The sequence below is a fragment of the Delphinapterus leucas genome, unplaced genomic scaffold, assembly GCF_059928025.1.
Source record: "Delphinapterus leucas isolate spDelLeu-1000000601 "Yukka" unplaced genomic scaffold, BTC_Dleu_Yukka2 spDelLeu_asBTCV2_sq25, whole genome shotgun sequence".
Lineage (NCBI taxonomy): Eukaryota > Metazoa > Chordata > Mammalia > Artiodactyla > Monodontidae > Delphinapterus > Delphinapterus leucas.
In genome coordinates, this window is record NW_028322234.1 from 11,431,287 (window position 1) to 11,456,292 (window position 25,006).

Here is a 25,006-nt window from a genome sequence, read left to right on the forward strand (position 1 = left end):
GATTCAGCTCCCTCCGACCTGGGGAGTGATGACTCCCATAAGCTAGGGACACAGGTTGAGCTCCCTCCGCCCCTCCAGAGAAATGAGAAATACCTCCACACCTGGGGCGGACCAGCCCTCCCCGTCTGAGCAAGCGGACTCTCCTTCTGAGGACGCAGACCTGTACCCCACTTAGCTGTACACATTAGCTCCTCCACACCTGGGGACACAAAAAAGAGCCCTCCACTGGGAGAGAGAGAGAGGCGTCCTTTCTCCTGGGCTCAGATTTATACACATTTATCCGGAGAGCTCGGACCTCTTCCCCAGGGCCCTGGGCTGGGCGCTGGGGTCTGGCAGGGGCAACCGCGAGCAGTGGGTCCACCCCGCCCCGCCCCCGCGCTGCCCAGCCGCCCCGCCCCGCCGGCCCGACTCCCGGCCACTGCTCCCCGACCGGCCCTTCCGCCTCACTCAGCCGCGCGGCAGAGCGGGACGGGAGCGGACCATGGAGCGGACGACGAGCAAGGAGCTCGCCCTGGTAAGGGGACCTGGGGTCCCAGGACCCCACATCCCTGGCGACCCTCAAGTCCAGAAACTCCAGGTCCCCGACCGCCCCTTGGATCCTCTCTCCCCTCAAATCGGACCCTTCGGAACAGCCTGGGAGTCCCTACCTCTGGCCTCCCGGCCCCTGACCCAGTGAAGTGGCTGGCTCCTTTTAGGGATGGTTGGTGGCGGGAGTGTCTCTGAACGCATCTGCGGGAGGGACTAGAGACAGACTCGCTAAGACTGGACCCTGGGACGTCCCCAAATGCCACCCGATCCTCCCAAGGGCTAGGTAGGAGGGTACCCGCGGCGCCGAGGGGACTTCCCGAGCCTGGACCCCTGCCCCGAGTCTCACTGACTCTGGCCGGCAAAGGGGGATAAAACTGGAGGGATCAGGCTTGAGTCCGCGGAAGAGGCGGGTCCGTGGTCCCAGGAGCCTTCCCCCTGCGGCGTCCTGAGCTCGCCTCCGCGTCCAGGCGCCGCTGCAGGACTGGGGCGAGGAGACCGAGGACGGCGCGGTGTACAGTGTCTCCCTGCGGCGGCAGCGCAGTCAGCGCTTGAGTCCGGGAGCAGGGCCTCGGGGCACCCAGGTGAGGAACGGGTAGGAGGCTGAGGCCGAGCGGAAGGTGACCAGGTGAGGGCGGGGCTGAGTGGAGGGGAGGAACTGGGGCCCGAAGGAGGGGCGGGGCTTAGAGGCGACCAGGTAAGGATGGAGTGGGGCCCGGGGGCGGCCAGGTGAGTGGGGTAGATGAGGAGGCGGGGCCAGGTGAGGCCGAGGTGACTTGCAGGACTTGGGGACGGAGCTGGACGGCAGGGCCTAGGTAAGCCAGGTTTAGTGGGGCGGAGCTGAAGGAGTGGTCTTTAGAAGAGACCAGGCGAGAGCGAGGTGGGGCGGAGAGCCTGGGAACGGGCCAGTGAAGCGCGGCAGGAGAGCTGGGAGCAGCCTGGGGGCGGAGGTGGGGGTGAGGTAGGGGTGACTTGTAAATGGGGCAGAGGGCAGGGCGGGGCCTGGGCGGACGAGGAGGTTCCAGGCGGGTTTCGGGGGTCGATTGTGCTAGGGGGAAGAATGATGAACTCAGGGGGCAGGATTCAGAAGAATGGACAGGATCAAATGCAAGATCGGTGCTTCCCAAAGACACGATTGGAATGGGATGCTGGGACCCACTCTTCTGTGTCTCACTGCGGTCACCCTGCCCCGCAGGCCCCTAGCCCCGGTGCCGACACCTTCCTCCATTATCGCACCAGCAAGGTGCGGGCGCTGAGGGCAGCGCGGCTGGAGCGGCTGGTGCGGGAGTTGGTGTCTGGAGACCGCGAGCAGGACCCAGGCTTCGTGCCTGCCTTCCTGGCCACCCACCGGGCCTTTGTGCCCACTGCCCACGTGCTGGACCTTCTCCTGCCACCGCCGCCGCCGCCCCTGCCGCCGGGGTTAGTACCAACGGGGGACTCTCATGTTCCCACCCCAGACCTTCACCCGGATACTCCTCTGCTCCCTCCGGTTTAGAACCAGGACCCCCCCCTCCAACCCCAGAATCTTCCTCCTGAGTCCCCTCCAGCCGCCCTCTTCCTCACCTGATGGCGGATGGGGGGATGTCTTTCCAGGGTAGAGATCAAGAAGACAGAGGGAAGAGATCTGACCTTCAACAACAACCTGAGGTTTGTCCTCCCGTCGGGTGTAGGCAGGGGGGCATAGAGGTCAAAAGGATCTGAAGTGTAGGGGCTCCAGCGGTCCAGAGCTCTGGGCTGGCCTCTGAGGCCCCACCCCTCTGGCCAGGGCTGTGGTGTCAGTGCTGGGCTCCTGGCTGCGGGACTACCCTCAGGATTTCTGGGATCCCCCTGCCCACTCGGACCTAGGCAGTGTTTGCACCTTTCTGGGCTGGGCAGCCCCATCAGGGGCTGAGGCCCGGGAGGCAGAAAAGCTGCTGGGAGATTTCCTGAAGAATGCTGAGCCACAGCAGGAAGAAGAGGAGCGGTCCCAGACATGGGCAGGTGAGCGGGTTGGGGAACCGATAGTGTCCGGAACAGGCATTCTCCCTCCCCCAGGTGTCTTCTCCCCTCACGGAGGAGCTACAGATCTTGGGCAAGGTTCTTAACCCTGTCTGAGCCTCAGTTTCTCCACCTGTAAAATGGGGATAATAGCCCTTTGTTTAAAGTATTGGCATTTGTCTATCACCTCCCCCACACAACACATCCCAACTACAAAGATAGTCCATCATTGGGTCAGGATACCCTGTGTTTTTGGTTACAAATCATCTATTACTACTTGCCTTAGGAGCTACAGAGACCTGGGTTCAAATCCTAGTTCTGCCATTTGCTGACTGTGCGACCTTGGATAAATCACCTCTCTGAGCCTCAGTTTCCTTATCTGCAAAATGGGGGCAATGACAGTACTTACCTCATTGGCTTCTTCATTCATTCAACAGATATTTAGCCACTGGCTCTGGGCACGTAACAGTGGACAGGAGCTCCCTGTTCCCTGGGGAAGACAATTAGTGGACAAGTAAATAAACAACTAATGAGGGCTTGGCAAATAGTATTATTTTCATTACTGTTGTTATCACAGATTCTTACTTATTAGAATCTACCACTTATAATGAAATCGATACAATAAATCATACTGATGTTTTCTAGTGAAGTGGGTGTCAGCAAACTATCTAGCCTTTTATGGAAAAGTTTGCTGGGACTTGCCTGGTGGTCCAGTGGTTAAGACTCTGCGTTTCCATTGCAGGGGGCATGCATTCAATCCCTGGTCAGAGAACTAAGATCCCACATGCCACGTTTGTTGCTCTCTACAGCAGAGATCTACAACCTCTGTTGTAGAGAGCTTTGGGGGGAAGGAGAAATATCCACATACTTCATGCAGATCTTTTTTCAGTTGTCATCTCCTCAGACATGCCTTCTCAGATCCCCCCCCAACAAATACAGCCTCCCACTCTGAGTCCTATTACCTGCCTTATTTTTCTGCATAGAACCTATTGGTCTTGTCCCCAACTCTATCCCCAGGGTCAGTTACAACACGGATTTGTCTACTGAGTAATTGCATCCTGCTTGTAAAGTATCATCTTTCACCCATCTGTGTTTGATCTGATCCCTGTCACAAGAGCTTTATATCCCTAATCCATTCTTTAATCCTTAAACTGGCCACATTCCTCTCTGCTTTACGAAGTAGCAACCACTTCTCTCACCTGGTGAGAGTTATTTATATACATTTTATCCCTTCATCTTCCCTCCTGGTTACCAAGTATCTTTCTTCCTCTGCCTTCAATATTTCACCAGCTGATTCCAAGTCATCAGAGCTGCACAGGGCAGTGGGGTAGCCACTAGCCCCATGTGGCTATTAAAATTGAACTTAATTAACATTAAATAAAAATTAAAATCAGTTCTTTGGTCACAATGGCCACATTTCTAGTGCTCAGTAACCACATTGGGCAGCACAGGTAGAAAATATTTCCACCACTGCAGAAAATTCTATTGAAAGTGCTGCCCTAAGCTATGAGTTCTTGAGGTAAGAGGAGAAAATGAACATTTATCGAACACTGACTTTATGCCAGGATCTGGGAACCTTAGTATCCTTGTTTGGGAGTTACTTTTTACCATGGAAAATTTCAGACATATAGAAAAGTAGAGAGAAGTAATGTAAAGAACACTGAAACACCCATCACTCATCTTCAACAATTATCAATTTGACCAAAAATTTTTTTTTCAGGATGATTTGAAGGCAAATCCCAGACTTACGTCCCTTCACACACAAATACTTTGGTTCTCACCGGTAATTGACAAGGACTTTAAATATATATATAACCTTCATGCCCACAATCTTTTCCAACGAAATCAGCAATAATTACTCAATATCAAAAAATACTCATATTCAAATTCCCCTATTGTTCCTAAGTTGTCTTCTTTATAGTTGTTTCTTCCAAAACCAAAGATCCATTTAAAGTGTTCTTTTTTTAAAAAATAAATTTATATATTTTATTTATTTACTTTTGGCTGTGTTGGGTCTTCGTTGCTGCACGCGGGCTTTCTCTAATTGCGGCGAGCGGGGCCTACTCTTCGTTGTGATGCTCGGGCTTCTCGTTGCGGTGGCTTCTCTTGTTGCGGAGCACGGACTCAAGGTGTGCGGGCTTCAGTAGTTGTGGCACACGGGCTCAGTAGTTGTGGCGCACGGGCTTAGTTGCTCTGCGGCATGTGAGATCTTCTTGGACCAGGGCTGAAACCCGTGTCCCCTGCATTGGCAGGCGGATTCTTTACCACTATGCCACCAGGGAAGTCCCAAGTGTTCATTTCTTAGATCTCTCTTTTTCTATGACTGTTCCTCTTTGCCTTTTGATTAATGGCATTAGGAGAAAATAATGGGTCATTTGTCCCGAGGAATGTCTCACATCCTTCTCCATTTACCTGTTAGCTTTCTCATGGTGACATGAAGCACGTTCCTCTATTCACCGTATTTGCTGTAAGAGCTAAAGGTTTGATTAGATTTACGTGCAATTTTTTTCCCCATGCTCACTTTCTTTTTTTTTTTTTTGGTGCTCAAGTTATGGGATTTTTTAAAATTTTTATTTTATTTATTTTTTATACAGCAGGTTCTTATTAGTTGTCTATTTTATACATATTAGTATATATATGTCAATCCCAATTCATCCCACCCCACTCTTTCCCTCCTTGGTGTTGTTCTCTACATCTGTGTCTCCATTTCTGCCTTGCGAACAGGTTCATCTGTACCATTTTTCTAGATTCCACATATATGTGTTAATATACAATATTTATTTTTCTCTTTCTGATTTACTTCACTCTGTGTGACAGTCTCTAGGTCCATCCACATCTCTACAAATGACCCAATTTCGTTCCTTTCTATGGCTGAGTAATTTTTCCCCCTATGCTCACTTTTAAAAACTAATATTTTGCGGGACTTCCCTGGTGGCCCAGTGGTTAAGACTCTGTGCTCCCACTGCAGGGGGCACAGGTTCGATTCCTGTTCCAGGACCTAAGATCCTGCATGCAGCATGGCACAGCCAAAAAAATAAAAATAAAGTAGTATTTTGCAATGCTACCTGTCCTAATACGAAATGAAAGACAGATACTTAAACAGATTTACACAGATAATTTAAAAATAATAATATGATGCTGAAATTGTAATAGGAAGGAGAAATAAGACAAAAGCAATTTACACAACAATCAACTATACTTGTTGGTATGTCAGTGTCTGGGCATGCCTCACCAGGAGACATGATGAAGTTGTTCAGTGCCTTCACCTGCCATAGCATCATGGTGAATATGGCAGCCAGAAACTAATGCAGGGGGATGCACTGGCGACACAGATGCAGCAGCATAGATGTTGGTGACATCAACTTCCAAAATGGTGAACAACACTTGCCATTTCCATACAAAACAAAGTTCACAGTCCTTGCCTTTCTAGAGCCAAAATAATTAGTGTTTATGAGCAAGATAGTTGAGTTCTAGGTGCCAAGTATTGTAAACAGGTTTTTCAAGGACACAAATTTCTTGGAGGGACATTTGGAGGCTGGTGATACAATTCTTCACTATGAGTGCCAAGCCCCTCTTGTGGCAAGATTTCAACTTCCAAAATGTCCCCCTAGGGGGCGCCACCATTGAACGTCACCTCAGAAAAATCATATTTATTGAGTACTTTATAGCCGTCTGGTATGCGTGATTTCATGTGATTAAAATAAAAATCCAAGTGAAGAAACCAAGGCACAGAGAGGTTTAAAGTCTTGCTTAATTCGCACAGCACCCCGGTGGACCAGTTTGGATTTGAACTGGGGACGTTAAGACGATAACCTTTCCTTAACCACAAGGTTATACCACCTCTAACCACCAGAAAAGGGCAGATGGATCCTATCCTAATACAGGTTCAAAGTCAAAAAGCTCTATTTTCTATTCTAGACTTTGAGCACCTGGCTTCAGATCTCTGCCATTTACTGAAGATGTGAGTTAGAGCAAATTCCTGCCTCAGTTTTGCCCTTAAAAAGGGTGCACAATAGTACCTCCCTCGCAGGGTTAGTGTATAAATTTCCCCGTTAATCCACCCAAGATGCTCAATGAACAGTTACTGCTGCTCTGATGTTCTTAAAAACACTCAAGGAGACCTCTGTTTCACAGATGAGAAAAGTGAGGATCACAGATGCCCAAGGTCACGCAGCCAGTCCTGGATTCAAACTTCAGAATTTTTAACCCCCTCTAATGCTCCCTCAGGACATCCAGGGGTTGCCCAGATACCCCGTCCAGACTCCCCGGTAGGCTGCTTGGAAGAGGTGGAAGGACTCGTGCGGGAAGGTCCTGAGCTCCTGGACTTCAGTGTAGACGACGTGGCCGAGCAGCTGACCCTGATGGATGCGGTGAGGATCCCTGCTGGGTGCGGTCGGGAGGGGGCGGGGCGTAGAGGAGGGGGAAGGGGAAGATGCCCAGCTGAGCACAGATCCTACCCACCCCCAACCCCCGCGCGCAGGAGCTCTTCTCGCGCGTGCGGCCCTTCGAGTGCCTGGGCTCCGTGTGGTCGCAGCGGGACCGGCCGGGGGCCACAGGCACCGCCTCCACTGTGCGCGCCACTGTGACCCAGTTCAACACGGTGACCGGCTGCGTGCTGGGCTCGGTGCTCGGGTCGCCGGGCCTGGCCGCCCCGCAGAGGGCGCAGCGGCTGGAGAAGTGGATCCGCATCGCGCAGGTGCCTGTCGGGGGGTGGGTGGAAGGGGCCATGGGGCACCGAGGCCAGAGAGAGGTCGGGGGCGGGCGGAAGGCCGAGGACTGGGGTCTGGGGATACTTGGAGGATTGGGGCTGGGAGGTGCCTAAGAGAAAGCCTAGGACGTGACTGGGCGGGACTGGCGCCTGAGACCGCAGAGGGACGCAGGGCTGGTCTAGGAATAAGGATGGGATGGGGGCACTGGGGAGCGGATAGGCTTGGAGGAGAGACCAAAGCCAAGAGACGGAGGCAGAGGTCCTGAAAGAGACTGGATGGAAGCGGGGCAGGAGCCTGAGCAGAGAGGAAGAGTAGAAATGGGGGCCAGGAAAGAGAGTGGGGGCGTGGCAAGGCGAAGGGTGAAGAAGGTTGACACCTGGGGTGAGACTTGGGCTGGGGGGGAGGAGTCTGGGTCTAGGAGAGATGCTACGGGTCCGTCTGGGGCCCAGGGAGAAGTAAGGAGTGGGGACACGGGAAGCCAAGGTCAGAGGAAGGGAATGGAGGGGCAGCTGGGGGAGGGGATGGGACTGCAGCTTGGAGAGGGGGAGGGGGCCCCTGGGGGAGGAGGCTGAATCTGGGTAGCTCGTCAGATATGGGGCGAGCTGTAAGGATCTAACCTGGGGTCACAAGTCACGGGATCAAAGGTGGATCATACTTGGAGTTAAGGCTTGGCGGTGTGACCAGCGATCCCCCACCCCGCTCCCCAGCGCTGCCGGGAACTGCGGAACTTCTCCTCCCTGCGCGCCATCCTGTCCGCCCTGCAGTCTAACCCCATCTACCGGCTCAAGCGCAGCTGGGGTGCCCTGAGCCGGTGAGCAAGGGGCGGGGTGGTGGCGCGGGACTCCTTGCCCACCTCATGCCAGCTCTGACTCTCCCCGCGGCCACCCCTGACCCCTCTCCTGTACCCCCAGGGAACCGTTATCCACTTTCAGGAAACTTTCGCAGATTTTTTCCGATGAGAACAATCACCTCAGCAGCAGAGAGATTCTCTCCCAGGTACAGATGGGTGAGGACCCCTCAGATCCCAGGCCCAGGAAGGTGACCAGGGGCCCGGCAGGGCATTGCTTGTCATTGTCATAACATTCAGTGTCCTTTCCCTATGCCTCGAGAATGTCCTTCCTCTTGTTTGTGGGCAGCCCTGCGTTTTTACTCCCTCTGCTGCCCTCATTATAGCTCACACTTGGTGGCTGCCTTATTTATTCATTCAACAAATACCAGAAGTTACAGGGAAAAGGTCACTGAAGGCCAGAGTCAGAGCAAAGAGTGAAAAAAAAAAAATTCTGCTAAGGACTTGACTTTGATAAGAAAAACTGGAAAAAAAAATGTGCCAACAAGGTTCAGGGCATTTCTGGGGGATCTCCAGGTACAAGGATTTTCACCTGTGTTAAGGCCAGCCTTGGGGGCCAAGGCACCCACAAGCCCCACCTCCCATCATCCCCAGTGAGCCCTGCCCCCTGCTGCTTACCCGTTCTCTCCCCCTCCCTGTTCACTTTCCCTTGGGTATGGCCTTTACAACTGCTTGTGATGGAGGCATCTTCCCCGAGGGAGGGGACAAAGAGAGCCCAGGACTGCTCAGTTCTTCCCCTTCCCCCAGGAGGAGGCTACCGAGGAGAATGCCCCCCCAGGAAGCCTGCCCTCAGTGAGTGATGTGGTTTGGGATGAGGGACAAGCAGGATCCTGGGTGGGGGGTGGAGCCTGGTGGGGTTGGTGATGGCTGAGAGTGACTGGAGCTCTGGGGGCCACAGAAACTGCCCCCAGGCCCCATCCCCTACCTTGGCACCTTTCTCACGGACCTGGTTATGCTGGATACAGCCCTGCCGGACATGCTGGAGGTCTGAGCCCTGACCCTTGACTCCTGACCCCAGCCTCACTCACCCTCAGCACAGACGGCCTCCTGACCTCACAGCCGTGACCCTGCCTTGTGCTCCTAACCCCAGCCCCCTTAGTGCGGTAGGGCTCCTGACATCCCAACCCCTGACCTTGACCCTTGATCCTTGACCCTGGAGGTTCCAGTTCAGACAAAATTTGCCCCCAGGGGGATCTCATCAACTTTGAGAAGAGGAGGAAGGTAAGTGGGCACTGGGGTGGGCATGCGGGGGGTGCGGGCGGTCCAGGATGGGGGTTGAGCATGGACGGGGTCTCAGAGGCCACCCCCTCAGGAGTGGGAGATCCTGGCCCACATCCAGCAGCTGCAGAGGCGCTGTCAGAGCTACTGCCTGAGCTCCCACCTGCCCATCCTGGCTGCCCTGCACACCCAGCGCCAGCTCAGCGAGGAGCAGAGGTGACCAACATGTGGCCTGGCCTGACCAACCTCCCACCCGCTGACCCTGGATCACACACTGGATCCACCTCCCCCATGCACCTCTCCAGCTCCTCCTAAGACCCCCCTCCTGAGCCCTGACACCCCCCCACCCAGCCTGTCACCTTGCATTGTCTGCGGCCCAGTCGAGGGCCCCAGTTGACCTCTGACCCCAAACTTTGACCCATCTGACTTTCTGACTTCAACCTTTAACATGCAGCTGGCCATTCCATTCAACCATCTCATCTTTTCTTTCCTCCCACCTCTGGCCCTATCTGACCCATGACCCCATTCATAACCCCCATATGACTCTCTGAGCCCAATCATTGACCCCCAATTCTGAGCAACTGACTCTTATGTCAGAGCATCCAACTCAACTGTCCCAATGGTTTCTTTTCATTCTACTGAATCCATGATCCTAACAATTGACCTCAGTGATTATCTAACCTTGAACTCTATCCCCGACCCAATTTGACTCCTCAGTCCCACTCTGTAAACCCCTGTGTGACCTGCCAACCAAGCCATCTCATCTTATCCCTGATAAGACCCCACAGCTGTAATGGCCCTGACCCCAACATTGGGTGCCCACCCCCTGGCTGTTCCCACACACACACACACCCAAAACCCAGCTCCCGACCGATTCTAACTCATTTCCCAACCCCCCCATCCCATCTGCATCTTGACCCCTCAGCTACCGCATCTCCCGGGTCATTGAGCCACCGGCCGCCTCCTGCCCCAGCTCCCCACGCGTCCGGCGGCGAATCAGCCTCACCAAGCGCCTCAGCGCGTGAGTCTCAGGGAGTATGTGGGGAGTGACGTGGGCAGAGATGGCATCCGCTCCTGGGACTGAGTCTGGGCTCAGCCTCATCCCCTGTCTCTATTTTCAGGAAGCTGTCCCGAGAGAGAGGCTCATCCCCTGGTGGGAGTCCCAGGGATCCCTCATCCTCCACCTCCAGGTCAGCATCCCATTTGGTAAAGGGGCTGGAGAGGACAGGATCAGAGATCAGGACAGCCACCCCACTTCAGACTCTGTGTCTCCCCCAGTCTGTCCCCAGCGTCCCCCCCATCCAGTCCTAGAACGAGGGACCCTCCTCCCGGCAGTCCTCCGGCCTCTCCAGGGCCCCAGGGCCCCAGCACCAAGGTACCAGGACTATGTGTACATGTGGGACTGCGGGCACCCAGGGCTGTGTGTGTGTGTGTGTGTGTGTGTGTGTGTGTGTGTGTGTACAGGATTTGGGGGCTAGGTATGTACACAGGAGACTATGCACACAGTTGGCTGAACACTCTAGGGATATGTCCAGGAAGCCACGTGCATTTTCATGGCCCCGTTTGAGGGACTGTCCATCAGTTATGCTCAGATCTGGACCAGAGCTTCCACTTAGACACAAGGTACTCTGGGGTGCAATCACCCACTTTTGCACAGATATGCATTTTCCTAGGAATTTGCATACCTGGAGGGGAAATGCGGGCATGAATATCCACAGGACCACGTGCAGGGTTTTTCATGGACATGGGCTTGTGTGTATCCAACAATTGTGAGCAAATGGGTGCAGTCGCCGCTCTCTGGTTACACAGGGTTTCTTGTGTGTGAACATGAGTCGTGTGTGAATTCATGTAACAGGGCATGAAAGTCTGTATGTGATGGGATTGCATAGATGTGGGCTTGTGTATGTACCCTAATTGCATGTCCCAGGCTTGGGGTGTGCAGGAAGACGTGTTGCATACAATGAGGGAGGGGCCTCGTGCTCTCACCGCTCAGTCCCCACCCCACTGCCTACAGCTGCCACTGAGCCCAGACCTACCAGGCCCCCGGACCCTAGCCTTGCCCTTGAGTGGCCCTCACATCTCCCTCCCGGGGCAACAGGGCTCAGAGGCCTGCGTCGTCCGAGTCAGCATCGACAATGACCATGGAAATCTGTATCGGAGCATCCTGGTGAGGGGCTGTGCCTGGGACCTGCTGGTGGCAGCCCTGCCCTTGGGGCTTGGGCTGTCATCCCTCACCTCTCGCCCTCTCTTCCCAGCTCACTAGTCAGGACAAGGCCCCCAGCGTGGTGCAGCGAGCCTTGGAAAAGCACAATGTGGCTCAGCCCTGGGCCCAGGACTATCAGCTCTTCCAAGCCCTTCCTGGGGACAGGGGTGAGCAGGGACAGCTTGGAGCCAGAGCTGGGGGGCAGCTTCAGGAGGGGGGCGGCAGACTGACCGGGATGGTTCTGGCACAGAGTAGGGGTGAGATGAAGCAGGGTTGGGTTAAGGGCAGAAAAATATTGGTACCTTCATTAGGTGGGGTCATGAGGTTGTCCTGTCTCAGTGTGAGGGAAGCGGGCACCAAAGGTGACTTCCTAGGATTTATGGGGAAATGAGATTGTCCAGGGTCCAGTGGAGAGGGAATGTAGAAGGTCATCCGGGCTTAAATTTGTAGAATCATGAGGTTATTCAGGCTCAACCTGGTGGAGCACAAGACTGAAGCAGGGTCTGGGCTTGGATCTGAGGGGAAATGAGTTTGTCCAGGCTCAGCATGGGGACTCTGAATTTGGCATAGGCGAGGGCCACATGGTACTGAAATTCAGGGTAGGGAAGCATGAGATCGTTCAGTGTACAGGTGAGTAGGAGGTTGTCCAGTTTTCAAGAAGGAGAGGCAGGGGCTTCCCTGGTGGCCCAGTGGTTGAGAGTCCGCCTGCCAATGCAGGGGACACGGGTTTGTGCCCCGGTCCGGGGAGATCCCACATGCCGCGGAGCGGCTAGGCCTGTGAGCCATGGCCGCTGGGCCTGCGTGTCCGGAGCCTGTGCTCCACAACGGGAGAGGCCACAACGGTGAGAGGCCCGCGTACCGCAAAAAAAAAAAAAAAAAAAAGAGGGAGAGGCAACAGGGAACTATATTCAGTATCCTGTGACAAACCATAATCGAAAAGAATATGAAAAAGAATTCTGTATAACTGAGTCACTTTGCGGTACAGAAGAAATTAACACAATATTGTAAATCAACTATACTTCAATTAAAAAGTTTTTTAAATGGAGAAAAAAATGTAGGAAGAAAAAAGAGAGAGAGGCAAGAGATTGACATGCTAAGGAATTCCCTGGCAGTCCAGTGGTTAGGGCTCTGCGCTTCCACTGCAGGGGGCACGGGTTCCATCCCTGGTCGGGGAACTAAGATCCCGCAAGCCCCACAGTGTGGCCAAAAAAAAACCAGAGAGAAAGCGACACATTAAAGGGCATGATGTGAGGTTGGCTGGACATTAGGAAGGATACATGAGGTTGTTCACGTGTCAAGTGTGAGGTTTGTACAGGCTGGAAATGGGAAGTAAGAAGTTGTCCAAGTTCATGGTGAGAGCAGTATGCACTTGGCTGGGAGTTGGCTGTGGGGGAAGGGTGGAATGGGCAGGAAGTTGATTGGGCTGGGTGGCCTGACTTTGTTCAAGCTGGTAGTGCAGGTTGTCTAGACTCCAGGGGGAAATAGCAGGAGGTAGCCTAGGTTCACGGGGTTGGAGGTGGGGGGAGACATGAGGTTGTGCAGGCTTTGAGTGGGAAGTGGTCTAGGTTCACAGAGAGAGGAGAATGAGGTTGGCTTAGCACTAGCTGAAGGGACCCAAGGTTGTTCAGGCTCCAAGGTGAATGGTGGAAGGTTACCTAGGTCCTTTGTGAGGGAAGAATGAGGTTGTGTGGGCCTTTCACCATCATCTCCGCCCCTGGTCAGAGCTCCTGATTCCTGACAATGCCAATGTCTTCTACGCAATGAGCCCAGCCGCCCCTGGAGACTTCGTGCTGCGGCGGAAGGAGGGGGCCCGGCACACAACTTCAGTCTCCCCAGCCTGAGGTGGTTCTCCCCCTCCTCCAGGACATGGGCCCCATGGGCAGCAAGGGGCCTGGCTTCTCTCACCAGGGGGCAGGGAGGGAGCTCTTCTCTGGAAATCTCTCATTCCCCAGTAGAGGCCATTGTCCTCCATACCCTGTAAACTCCCCCTCCCCAAACTTTATTGGACCTCATCCCTCTGACCCTTTTGGCACCAGACCCCTATTCCAAAGACATCAGCCCATGGGTGGCTGGTGGAGAGCTTCATCCCATAAACATAGAAAGGGGTGCGGTGTCAGGGGTCAGACCCTCTCCCAGAGAAATCTTGTAACTGCTGGAGACATATCTGAAGCAATAGAAGTGGATGAAAATAGTGATCAAAGTTATGAAAGCAGGAGTCTTGTTTGTTCTGCGCCTGTGCTTCATGTTCACTTTTCATCAAGATAAGAATTGAGGGCTTCCCTGGTGGCGCAGTGGTTGAGAGTCCGCCTGCCGATGCAGGGGACACGGGTTCATGCCCCAGTCCGGGAAGATTCCACATGCTGCGGAGCGGCTGGGCCCGTGAGCCATGGCCGCTGAGCCTGCGCGTCCGGAGCCTGTGCTCCACAGGGTGAGGCATGACTTGAATCCAGGGGCGTCTCTATCACAAACAGAGGGTTCAGGACTCCCTCCCTCAACATTGTTGGGGTGGTATGATTCTTTTCTGCCATGTATATGGGAGAGTGAAGAAGAAATTTCACTGGAATCAGAGACAAATAACATCATCACCCGTGAGTCATTAAGGGCTGTGAGGATGAGAGGGGTGAGCTAGCGGTACTGGGGTAGGATGAAGAAACAGGTAGAGAAGGCACAGACGAAGTGAGCTGTAGGGCCACCCGCAACATAATCATATCAACAACAGCAACAACAAGAATTATACTGACTCATGAACTCCCACTCTGCCAGACATCAACTAGGGGCTTTATATCTAACTATATTAATCAGGGTTCTTTGTGTTTCGAGTGATCAAAAACCCAAATCAAACAGGTATGTGCCAAAAAGGAAATGAATGCCCTGTAATTGTAAAGTTCCATGGGTCCAGCTTCAGGCACAGTTGGATCCAGGGACTCAAAAGATGTCACCAGGACTTTGTAACAAAATCTCTTGCCTCTGATTTGCTCTGAGAATGAGACTGTCCATTGTCTCCCTAAATCCATTCACCTTCTTCTATGGTAATGGAAACACTGATTTTTAGCTGGCTACCCAGAGTAAAAACCACATTTCCAGTCTCCCTTGCAGCAAAATGTGGTCATATGACAAAGTCTTAGCCAATGAGATGTAGAGGGAAAGTATATGGGTAAATTCCAGGCTCTGTCCTTGAAGAGAAGAAGGGTTGTGTCCTCTCCTTCTCCCTTTTCCGCCTCCTGGTGGTTAGAATGAAGACGTGGAGTAGATCATCTTGGAGTAGGTGGATCATACCCTCTGAATAACTGAGCCATAAACTGGAAGGAGTGTGGCCCTCTGAGACCAGGGAGCAGCCATATTGTATTGCTGCTACTTGGATTGTTACAAAAGAGAGAACTAAATGCCTATCTTATTTAAGCCATCACGTTATGATTTGGGTCTCTATTACAGTAGCCAAAAGAACATTTAAATGACTACTGCCCCACTCCAAGGCAGCCTCACCCTCGTTGGGGCAGTGCCAGGCTTACATCCCACCAGCTCCACCTTCCCATGCAAGGAAAATCCCTTCATCCCATCAGCTCCAGCAAAAGTCCCAGAGCAGGTGCTGACTGGACCAGCGTGTCTTGTAACCACCCCTGAGCCAATCACTGTGTTCAGGGGAATGTGATATGTTCATTGGCCAGGCCTGGGTCCTGTGCTCATTCTGTCAGCTGGCAGAGACATTTCAAATCACAGGAATGGAGTCTGGGAGGGCATGTAAATAGAAATTACATTTGCTGTTACTAGGAAAAGGGAGAATTCTGGTGAACATGAAAAAAAAAAAAACCAAAGACAATCCCTAGGGTTCTAAACATTGTCCCTGGAACAATAATGGGGGATGCCCAGGCATTGTCTGGAGTGGGAGAGGAACTAGAAGAATCTAGTTATCATGTAGGGCCTCATGAAAAACTGTTAAGCACAGAGCACGCTACTTTACAGGATTTTTTTTTTTCTCTATTAAGACATTAAGACCAATCAGGACTTCCCTGGTGGCACAGTGGTTAAGAATCCGCCTGCCAATGCAGGGGACATGGGTTTGAGCCCTGGTCTGGGAAGATCCCACATGCCGTGGAGCAACTAAGCCCGTGTGCCACAACTGCTGAGCCTGTGTGCTGCAACTACTGAAGCCCGCGTGCCTAGAGCCCGTGCTCCACAACAAGAGAAACCACCACAATGAGAAGCCCGTGCACCGCAGCGAAGAGCAGCCCTCACTCGCTGCAACTAGAGAAAGCCTGCGCCCAGCAACCAAGACCCAACGCAGCCAAAAATATAATAATAATGAAAAATAAATATAAAAAATTTTTAAAGTTTTAATTTAAAAAAAGACCAACCAGATGTAAGTAACAGCATCCTTCTTAAGTTAGCTTAAGCAAATAATTGCTATCCTTACTGAGTGCTTACAATGCACCAGGCATGTTCTCAGAAGTTGATATAATCTATCTCATAATCCTCACAATAGCCTTATGTGGGGGCGGGGAGGGGTGCACTATTATCATGCCCATTTTATACATGAAAAACTGAGACTAGGAAGGGTTAAGTAACTTTTCCAAGGTGGCATGGTAAGTGGCAAGGTTGGGGTACAAACCTGAATGGCCTGCAATACATCAGAACACATGCACTTACCAACAGGGCTAGTTTGCCTCTCACAATCACAGTTTACAGTTTCTCTCCCTCTCTCTCCCTCTTTCTCTCTCTCTCTCTCCCTCTCTCTCACACACACACTCAAACCAAATGCCAATTTCCGGAGGAAGAGATTCTCATTGACTTCTGTTTTTTTTGTTGTTGTTGTTTGTTTCTTGTCCACACTGCCCAGCTTGTGGGATCTGAGTCCCTACCAGCAACAGAACCCATACCTCCTGCAGGGGAAGCATGGAATTCTAACCACTGGACCACCAGGGAATTCCCCGACTTCTGTTTTTAAAAGTGCAGGACAGGACTTCCCTGGTGGTTCAGTAGTCAAGAATCTGCCTGTCAATGCAGGGGACACAGGTTTGAGCCCTGGACCGGGAAGATTCCACGTGCCACGGAGCAACTAAGCCCCCAAGCCATAACTACTGAGCCCAAATGGCACAGCTACTGAAGCCTGCACGCCTAGAGCCCAGTGCTCCGCAACTAGAGAAGCCACCACAATGAGAAGCCCACACACCGCAACGAAGAGTAGCCCCCACTCGCCGCAAGGAGAGAGCCTGCGTGCATCAACAAAGACCCAACACAGCCAAAAATACATAAATAAATTTATTTTTTTTTAAAGTGCAGAAGTGCTCAGGAACAGCTCTATCCAGTGGCTAACACAAAGTCAACTGTTTCTCTATATCTCTCAGCTTGGTTTTTCACTAATCTTTTACTCCACAAATATTTCCTGACCTCCTACTGTATGGCAGGCCCTGTTCTAGGTACTGGGGATGCAGAAATGAACAAAACGGACTAGTAAAGGTGGTGAATCAATAACAAAGCATCAAATACCTATTAGATAAAATAAGTACAGGGAATGCAAAATGCTGCTACTACTACTACTACTACTACTGCTACTAAGCCGTTTAAGGGCTGATGGGGAGTGTGGGGCTAGAGGGTTGCTATTTTATTTATTTGTTTGTTTGTTTGTTTTTACTTTTGGCTGTGTTGGGTCTTTGTTGCTGCATGCGGGCTTTCTTTACTTGCGATGAGCGGGGTCTACTCTTCATTGCGGTGTGCAGGCTTCGCATTGCAGTGGCTTCTCTTGTTGCAGAGCACGGGCTCTAGGCGCATGGGCTTCAGTAGTTGTGGCACGTGGGCTCAGTAGTTGTGCCTCGCGGGCTCTAGAGCACAGGCTCAGTAGTTGTGGCGCACGGGCTTAGTTGCTCCGTGGCATGTGGGATCTTCCCCGACCAGGAATCGAACCCGTGTCCCCTGCCTTGGCAGGCAGATTCTTATGCACTGCACCACCAGGGAAGCCCGAGGGTTGCTATTTTAAATACGGTGAGCAAAGAGGGCTTCATTGAGGAGGTGACATTTAGGCAGAGCCCTGAGTAAAGTGAAGGAGTGAGCCCCATGTCTAGTTAGAGGAAGAGTCTACGGGTGGAGGTAACAGACAGTTCAGAAACCCACATTAGCTTCATTATCAGGCAATTTTTTCCCTCCTAATGGCAAAGATGTCTCTGGCTAGTCATCTGCTCACCTCATCATCCAACAGAAAGCGGCACCCCATTTCCCAGTAACTCCAGGAAAAGTCCCATGATGGAAGCTCACTGGATCCCTTTCGGTCACATGCCCTCCCTGAACCAATCACTGTGCTCCAGGGAATGGAGCTCTCTCTCTCTCTCTCTCTCTTTTTTTTTTTTTTTTTTTTTTTTTTGCGGTACGCGGGCCTCTCACTGTTGTGGTCTCTCCCGTTGCGGAGCACAGGCTCCGGACGCGCAGGCTCAGCGGCCATGGCTCACGGGCCCAGCCGCTCCGCGGCATGTGGGATCTTCCCGGACCGGGGCACGAACCCGTGTCCCCTGCATCGGCAGGCGGACTCTCAACCACTGCGCCACCAGGGAAGCCCTCTCTTTTTTTAATTAATAAATTTATTTATTTATGGGTCTTCGTTGCTGGGCGCGGACTTTCTCTAGTTAAGGCAAGCGGGGGCTACTCTTTGTTCCAGTGGGCAGGCTTCTCATTGCGGTGGCTTCTCTTGTTGTGGAGCACGGGCTCTAGGCGCGTGAGCTTCAGTAGTTGTGGCACACGGGCTCAGTAGCTGTGGTCGCGGGCTTTAGAGCGCAGGTTCAGTAGTTGTGGTGCACGGGCTTAGTTGCTCCGCGGCATATGGGATCTTCCCAGACCAGGGCTCGAACCTGTGTTTCCTGCACTGGCAGGCGGATTCTTAACCACTGCACAACCAGGGAGCTCTCTGGCTAATCTGGGGCAGGCTGCCACAATGAGGTAGGTATCAGCACCACCCCCTCCACCTTCCCCAGGCATGTACCTCTGTGGGGAGGGTGTTTACCCCAGTTTAAGCTCAGCCCAGGTGAAAAGCTTTTATAGTTTGTTCTATACTTTCCAGATTATTAAAAGAACTGCACACTCCTTGTAAAATAAAATCCCAATAGTATTTAAATGTAAGCAGAGAAAAAAAGCAAAAAAATCACACATGAAACCTCACACTACAGAATATATGTAATTTTACAAATGCAGGCTCTTTCGCACATACTGTCCGGCAGCACTGCCCAACGCTGTGCAAACACTCAACCGCTACTCACTATTACGATTATTATTTTCCTACCCAGACTGGGAAGAGATGTTGATTAGCACGATAATATCAGTAGCTTACATTTTTGGAATGTTTGCTATGTGCCAAGTCGGATTTTACAGATGAAAAGGCTGAAGCTCAGATAAGGTAAGTCACCTGTTCAGGGTCACACAGCAAGAAAGTGGGTCCTACGCAGAAACCAGAGCTGCTCCCGCCACCCCCCCAACCCATCCCCCAAGGGGCCCCCAGACCCTGGAGGGCCTCTGCCCTCTCTAGCCCGGCCTGGCAGGGCGGCTGCCTCCCTCTTATCTCAGCCCAGGCTGCCTGCTGGTCCCGCCCCCTCGGGGGAGCTGCCACTTGGAGGCGCCTGGCCGGGAAGGCCTGGTCAGCTGTGTCCGGCGGAGGCAGCTGCTGACCCAGCTGTGGACTGTGCCTGGGGCGGAGGAAGGGGGGGGCAGGAGCCCTGGGCCTCCCGTGGCAGGGGCTGCATCATGTATCATCTCGGGGCACCCCTCTGGCCTGGAGTTGGCTTCCTCTGTCTCCTACTCGCTGGGGCAACCTGGGCTCCCCCACCCAACCCACCGGATCCCAAGTTTGAAAGGAAAGGTAAGGGTGGAGCTGAGTGTGGACCCCCGCACTAGGTCCTGGAGGGCAATGCTGGGGCCTGAACTTCCAGCCTGGGTCCTGGGGGCTATGCCAGGTTCTGAGCCCGAGTCTGTGTCCTGGAGCCCCAGCTGGTGTCTGAACCCTAGACTGGGACCTGATATGGCATACTGCGGGTCTGTATCCCCAGACTGCGTCTGCGGGAGAAGGTAGAGAGGGGCGTAAGAGTCCTGTTTTATCTTCTCAAGGAGTCTGACACATGCTAAACACTAAATGGGGCAGGGGTGGTGCTGGTTCTAGGCCCTGTAGTCTAGAGTCCCCAAGGGGAGGGGACCTAGCCGACCCTCCAGTGGGGGAGGGAGGCTAAAACCAGGGTCCGAGTCAGAGGGGCCGGGCCGCAGGCGTCTGTAAACACTGTTTGCATGCGGGCGCCATATCCCTGGGTCCGCGGGGTTGAGGGAGCGGGGGCGGGGGGCACGGTTGGCGCTATCGGGCAGCCGGGAGCCTGCCGGGGCTGATAGGGGACCCCGCCTCCTGCACACACACACTCACCCTCACGCACGTCCTGGGCTGGGGCGGGGCCGGCAGCGGGAGGCGGAGGCCTTGAATGCTGCGCTCAGCTCAGCCGGTCGCGGGGTGGGCGGGCGTGTGTGGGGAGACAATAAGACATTGAACCTACGCATGGGAGTTCGGGGGGCAGCACTTCTGCAGACCCCTCGAAGGGCCCCGCTGGGGTAGACAGAGGGGCGGGGCATTTTTCTTATCGGTCCGCACAGGCGGCAGGAGGGAGGGAAGGATGCTGTGGCCCGAGGACGGGGCTCGGGTCTCCTGACCCCCTCCCCTGGCCCCCATCCCCAGCGGCCCTGCTGACAGCCCGTGAGCCTGAAGAGTTTCTGTGCTTCACCGAGAGGTTGGAGGATTTGGTGTGTTTCTGGGAGGAAGCGGCAAGTGCCGGGGTCGGCCCGGACAACTACAGCTTCTCCTACCAGCTCGAGTGAGTCCGACGGGGCAAGTGGAGCGCCCCACAGGTGGAGGGGGCGGGCGGGCCGAGCAGCGCTCCCCGGAGCTCGCACCTTGGGACTTCTGGTGCCAGGGGCCTGATGGCACCTCCGCTGGTAGTTACTACTGGGAAGCCCACGGGGTCAGGGCCGACACGCTGCCTAGTGGTCGGGGCTGGAACACTCCCGTGATCACTGCTGGAGTGCGACCCCAAACTTCAGGGCTGGGACAACACCGCTCCAAAGCAGGACTAAGGCGTCGCGTACGTCGGGGCTGGGACGCCCCCTGGTGGTAGTGTCCAGAACACACCCTCGGTCCCGGCAATGCCTCCCAACTTGCTCCCTACCCTCGCTGGTTCCTGGGCGAACAGGGGTGAGCCGTGGAAGCCGTGCCGCCTGCATCAGGCGCCCACCACCCGCGGCTTGGTGCGTTTCTGGTGCTCGCTGCCTACAGCCGACACGTCGAGCTTCGTGCCCCTAGAGCTGCGCGTCACTGCGGCCTCCTCGGGCTCTTCACGCTACCGCCGTATCATCCACATCAACGAAGTGGGTAAGAGCGCTGGGAACGGGAGAGTGTTCGGGAGGGAGTCCCAGTCTCCGCCCACCTGAGCAATCCCTCTCCACAGTGCTCCTAGACCCTCCCGCTGGGCTGCTGGCGCGGCGGGCAGACGAGGGCGGCCATGTGGTACTGCGCTGGCTCCCACCGCCTGGGGCACCCATGGCAAGCCTCATTCGCTATGAGATGAACATCTCGGCAGAGAACGCCGCTGGTGGCGCGCAGAGGGTGAGGCTCGCTCCTACGGCCTAGCCCCAAGGGCTCCAGAGTCGACAGGCCCTCTAGGTCCCACCCAGACGGTCACCACGGCCCCGCCCCCATGGCCTCGCCCCTCCACCTCCCGCCCAAGACAGCTCCACGTCCACCGACTTGTCCCCTTTCCCAATGTCCCCTTTCCCCAGCCCACCTGGACTCAATCCCACTAAACCCTTGTCCCAAACCCTAGACTTCTTCAGGGCCCATCCCCTCTGTGCTCTGGCCCCGCAGTTAAATAGCCCGAGCCCGCCCTCTTCTACCTGGGGCCCCATTTTGATTGGCCCCGACCCTTCCTGGGCCCCGCCTCCTGCTTTCATTGCCCGCCTCCCCATGCTTGGGCTCGGTTCTTCCTTTCTCTGATTGGCTCGGTCCCTCAGGGCCCACCCTCACATACCCTCCTTTGCCCGCCCCGCCCCTATTGGCGATACCTCTCACCTGGGCCCCGCCTCCAGGTGGAGATCCTCGACGGCCGCACTGAGTGCGTGCTGAGCAACCTGCGAGGCGGAACGCGCTACACCTTCAAGGTACGCGCGCGTATGGCCGAGCCGAGCTTCGGTGGCTTCTGGAGCGCCTGGTCCGAGCCTGTGTCGCTGCTGACGGCTAGTGGTGAGGCCCCAGGCAGGGGTGTAGAAGGGGCTGGGCGGAGCATGGGGCAAGCTCACCGCCCTGACCTCCTCCCTGCTCCCCAGACTTGGACCCCCTCATCCTGACGCTCTCCCTCGTCCTCGTGCTCATTCTGCTGCTGCTGGCCGTGCTAACCCTGCTCTCCCACCGCCGGTGAGCGCCCCACTCGGCACCTGACTCAGATTCCTCCCCACCAACGTTCTCCTTTCCCTGTGGGAACCTAGGCTCAAAGAGGGGCAGGCACTTGCCTAGGGTCACACATGAGGAGTCAGTGGCAGGACTGGGATGCAAGCCAGGTCAGACGCAGACTCTTACTTAAAATTCTCTGCTCTTGGGCATACTTTCACCTGGTTTTCCTCCTACCTCAGTGGCTGCCCCTTGTTGGATTCCTTTGTACTTTTTCCCCATTTCATCAACTTCTGTAAAATCAACCAGAAGGGCTTACTGAAACGATTTAACCCCAAGTGCCTCCCACCCCTGTTGTCAAGCTCCTTAGATGCTTTACGATATGACCAGCCATCCTGAGGTTTTTGTAATTCCAAATACAAACCATGTGTTTTCACACCCCCAAGGCTTGGCACATACTGTTCCTTCTGCCAGGAATGTCCTTCTTGCCATGTCTGCCAAGCAATCTCCTCGTTGTCTTTCAAGGCCCTGTTCATTTACTTGGTTGGAAAATACATACTGAATGCCAACTGTGTGCTAGGCACTGGGGAGAAAGTGTAGAACAAGCCAGACATATCACTGACCTTGTGGATCTCATAGCTGAGTCACACAACAAATAAGGGAATCAACATATATTTGATTATAAATTGTGATGAGTGATATCACAGAAATTAATGGGGATGGGGCCATGACAGGATAGTCAGGGAAGGCCTCTGGGAGGTGACATCAGAGCAGAAACCTGAAGTCTGGTAGGAGGCAGCCACATGAAAAGCAGGGAGAAAAACCAGCAAGTGCAAAGGCCCTGTGGTGGGAATAAGCTTGGAACATTGAAGCAGCTGCAAGAAGAGCTGTATGGTTAGAGAAGAGTGTGTAAGGGGGTAAGTGGTGGATGATGAGATGAAGGAGGTGACAGAGGTCAGACCATGCAGGGTCTTCTGCAGGGCTGTGGGGAGGAATCGGGACTTTATTCTGAATGCATTGAGGAACTATGGAAAGGAGTGAGGAGGGAAGTAACAATGGACCTTCAGACAAGACTGGGTGGGTTTTAGACGGAGCATGTTGAACTCCTATGCATCCTTCAAAACTTTGTTCCAGTTGCCCTTCTGTAGAGCCTGGCAGATGCTTTGGCCGAGCCCCTGTTCCTCAGCCCCACACACTCCTATGCCTTCATCATGATCACAAGGGGCTAGGAGTATCTTTGCCCTGTGACTGGTGCTGAGGGGGTGCTGGTGAATGTTCAGTGACACATGACCAGGTATTCGTTTCTTTTGGCTTCACTAGGACTCTGAAGCAGAAGATATGGCCTGGCATCCCAAGCCCCGAGAGCGAGTTTGAGGGCCTCTTCACCACCCACAAGGGTAACTTCCAGGTAGGTGGCCTGGTTGTCCCCTCAGGGCCTGGGGTTTCCCTGCTCCTGTGGCCGAATTCCCGGTCTCTGAGCAGGCTGCTGCTGTTTCCCCAGCTGTGGCTGTACCAAACTGATGGCTGTCTGTGGTGGAGCCCCTGCACCCCCTTCACAGAGGACCCACCTGCCCCCCTGGAGGTCCTCTCTGAGCACTGCTGGGGGGTGACACAGGCAGTGGAGCCAGGGGTAGATGATGAGGGGCCCCTGTTGGAGCCGGTGGGCAGCGAGCATGCCCAAGACAGCTACCTGGTGCTGGACAAGTGCTTGCTGCCCCGGAGCCCACCCAGCGAGGACCTCCCACAGCCTGGTGGCGATTTGGACATAGCAGCCATGGATGAAGCCTCAGAAGCATTCTCCTGCTCACCCGCTTTGGCCCTGAAGCCTGTGCCAGAGGGGGCCTTGGCTGCCAGCTTTGAGTACACCATCCTGGATCCCAGCTCCCAGCTCTTGCGCCCGAGGGCACTTCCCCCTGAGTTGCCCCCTACCCCACCCCACCTAAAGTACCTGTACCTCGTGGTGTCTGACTCTGGCATCTCAACTGACTACAGCTCTGGGGGTTCCCAGGAAGCCCAGAGGGGCTCATCCGATGGCCCCTACTCCAACCCTTATGAGAACAGCCTCATCCCAGCCCCCGAGCCTTCACCCCCGAGCTACGTGGCCTGCTCCTAGGACTCCAGCCCTCAGATGCACAGGGACCCAGAATGACCTCAAGTGCTACTCCAGGCCCAAGATTTATCCGGCAGGGTCAGTGAGGCCTGCTGACCTTGGCTTTCTGCTCAATTCATCCTGGTCAGAAAGTCACAACCTTGCAGTATTTTTAAATGTACAGTCTTTTGTGTAGATATATAAATATATATGTTTTCTGTCACGGCTTCTATAAATACCTGTAAGCCCCATCTTTTCCCTGGGCCCAGGCCATAGGAGAAGCAGTAAAAGGCCTTGAGTTCAGTCTGAAATTCTGACCTGGCAATCTGAATAATAATAATAAAATGAATTAGTTAGTATGTTATGCTAGCTGCCCTAACAAAGCTGCCCTGAAACTGAGTGGCTGAACACATTAAATATTTTCTCTCATTTCTCAATTCAAACAGGTGGGCAGCTATCCCTGGGATGGGTCAGAAGCCCAGACTGTAACTTTAATATCCCCCGGGGCTACCCTGGGGTCTTTAGATGGATCCTCTGCATCCTGCCAGCCAACACGAGAGAGACAGCAGAAGATTCTGTGGCCTTTGGGGACCTAGCCTAGAGGTGGGCGCCATCTCTTCTTTACAAATTCTACTGGTCAGAAATGGTCATGTGACCCTAGCGAGAACCATGGACAGCTGGGAAATGTAGTTTAGCTGTGCACCCAAGAGAGAAAAGCTGTTTAATGAGCTGCTAGCTAGTCTCTGCCACTAATAATAATACCAATGACATTCATTCCTAGGGCTTTATTCTGAATCAGGCCCTGTCCTAAGACAGCACTCTGATGACACCAAATGTCATCAAGTGGCTCAATGGGAGTTCTGGTTTAACCACTTTTAAATAGTTTGACATAACCTAGGAAAGCTGAACGTATGCATACCTTCTACTCCAGCAATGCCACTTCTATGTATGTACCCTAAAAACCCTCACACACATGAACCAGGATATGTGTACAAGAGTGTTAATAGCAGTAAATAAGTCAATCTGATGAGTAAATTGGGGTATAGTC

General features: G+C 53.8%; 2 protein-coding genes across 2 annotated transcripts; both read left to right on the forward strand.

Moving 5' to 3' along the window:
• Nucleotides 1–82: 82 nt before the first annotated feature.
• On the forward strand, nt 83–13,644 carry RGL3 (ral guanine nucleotide dissociation stimulator like 3). The gene is given in 20 exon segments (XM_089905892.1): nt 83–162; nt 337–514; nt 996–1,109; nt 1,721–1,944; nt 2,119–2,172; nt 2,291–2,505; nt 6,730–6,872; nt 6,983–7,198; nt 7,919–8,022; nt 8,123–8,207; nt 8,809–8,850; nt 8,957–9,043; nt 9,247–9,279; nt 9,371–9,492; nt 10,202–10,297; nt 10,398–10,466; nt 10,555–10,651; nt 11,291–11,443; nt 11,532–11,646; nt 13,202–13,644. Coding segments are annotated over 20 exon segments (2,460 nt in total). The 3' UTR covers nt 13,435–13,644.
• Nucleotides 13,645–19,192: 5,548 nt separating this feature from the next.
• Nucleotides 19,193–24,434, forward strand: EPOR (erythropoietin receptor). Its single transcript, XM_089905448.1, has 7 exons — nt 19,193–19,313; nt 20,169–20,304; nt 20,680–20,858; nt 20,935–21,092; nt 21,572–21,725; nt 21,809–21,896; nt 23,190–24,434. Exons 1-7 carry the CDS (start codon nt 19,199–19,201, stop codon nt 23,980–23,982), a joined length of 1,623 nt encoding a protein of 540 aa, XP_089761574.1. The 5' UTR covers nt 19,193–19,198; the 3' UTR covers nt 23,983–24,434.
• Nucleotides 24,435–25,006: the final 572 nt, after the last annotated feature.

Excerpts from the sequence above, each read along its gene's own strand:
- EPOR (XM_089905448.1), top strand. The coding sequence starts at position 19,199 with ATGTATCATCTCGGGGCACCCCTCTGGCCTGGAGTTGGCTTCCTCTGT. Across the intron at positions 20,305-20,679 it reads AGCTTCTCCTACCAGCTCGA|GGGTGAGCCGTGGAAGCCGT; the intron begins GTGAGTCCGACG and ends CTGGGCGAACAG. Across the intron at positions 21,726-21,808 it reads GTCGCTGCTGACGGCTAGTG|ACTTGGACCCCCTCATCCTG; the intron begins GTGAGGCCCCAG and ends CCTGCTCCCCAG.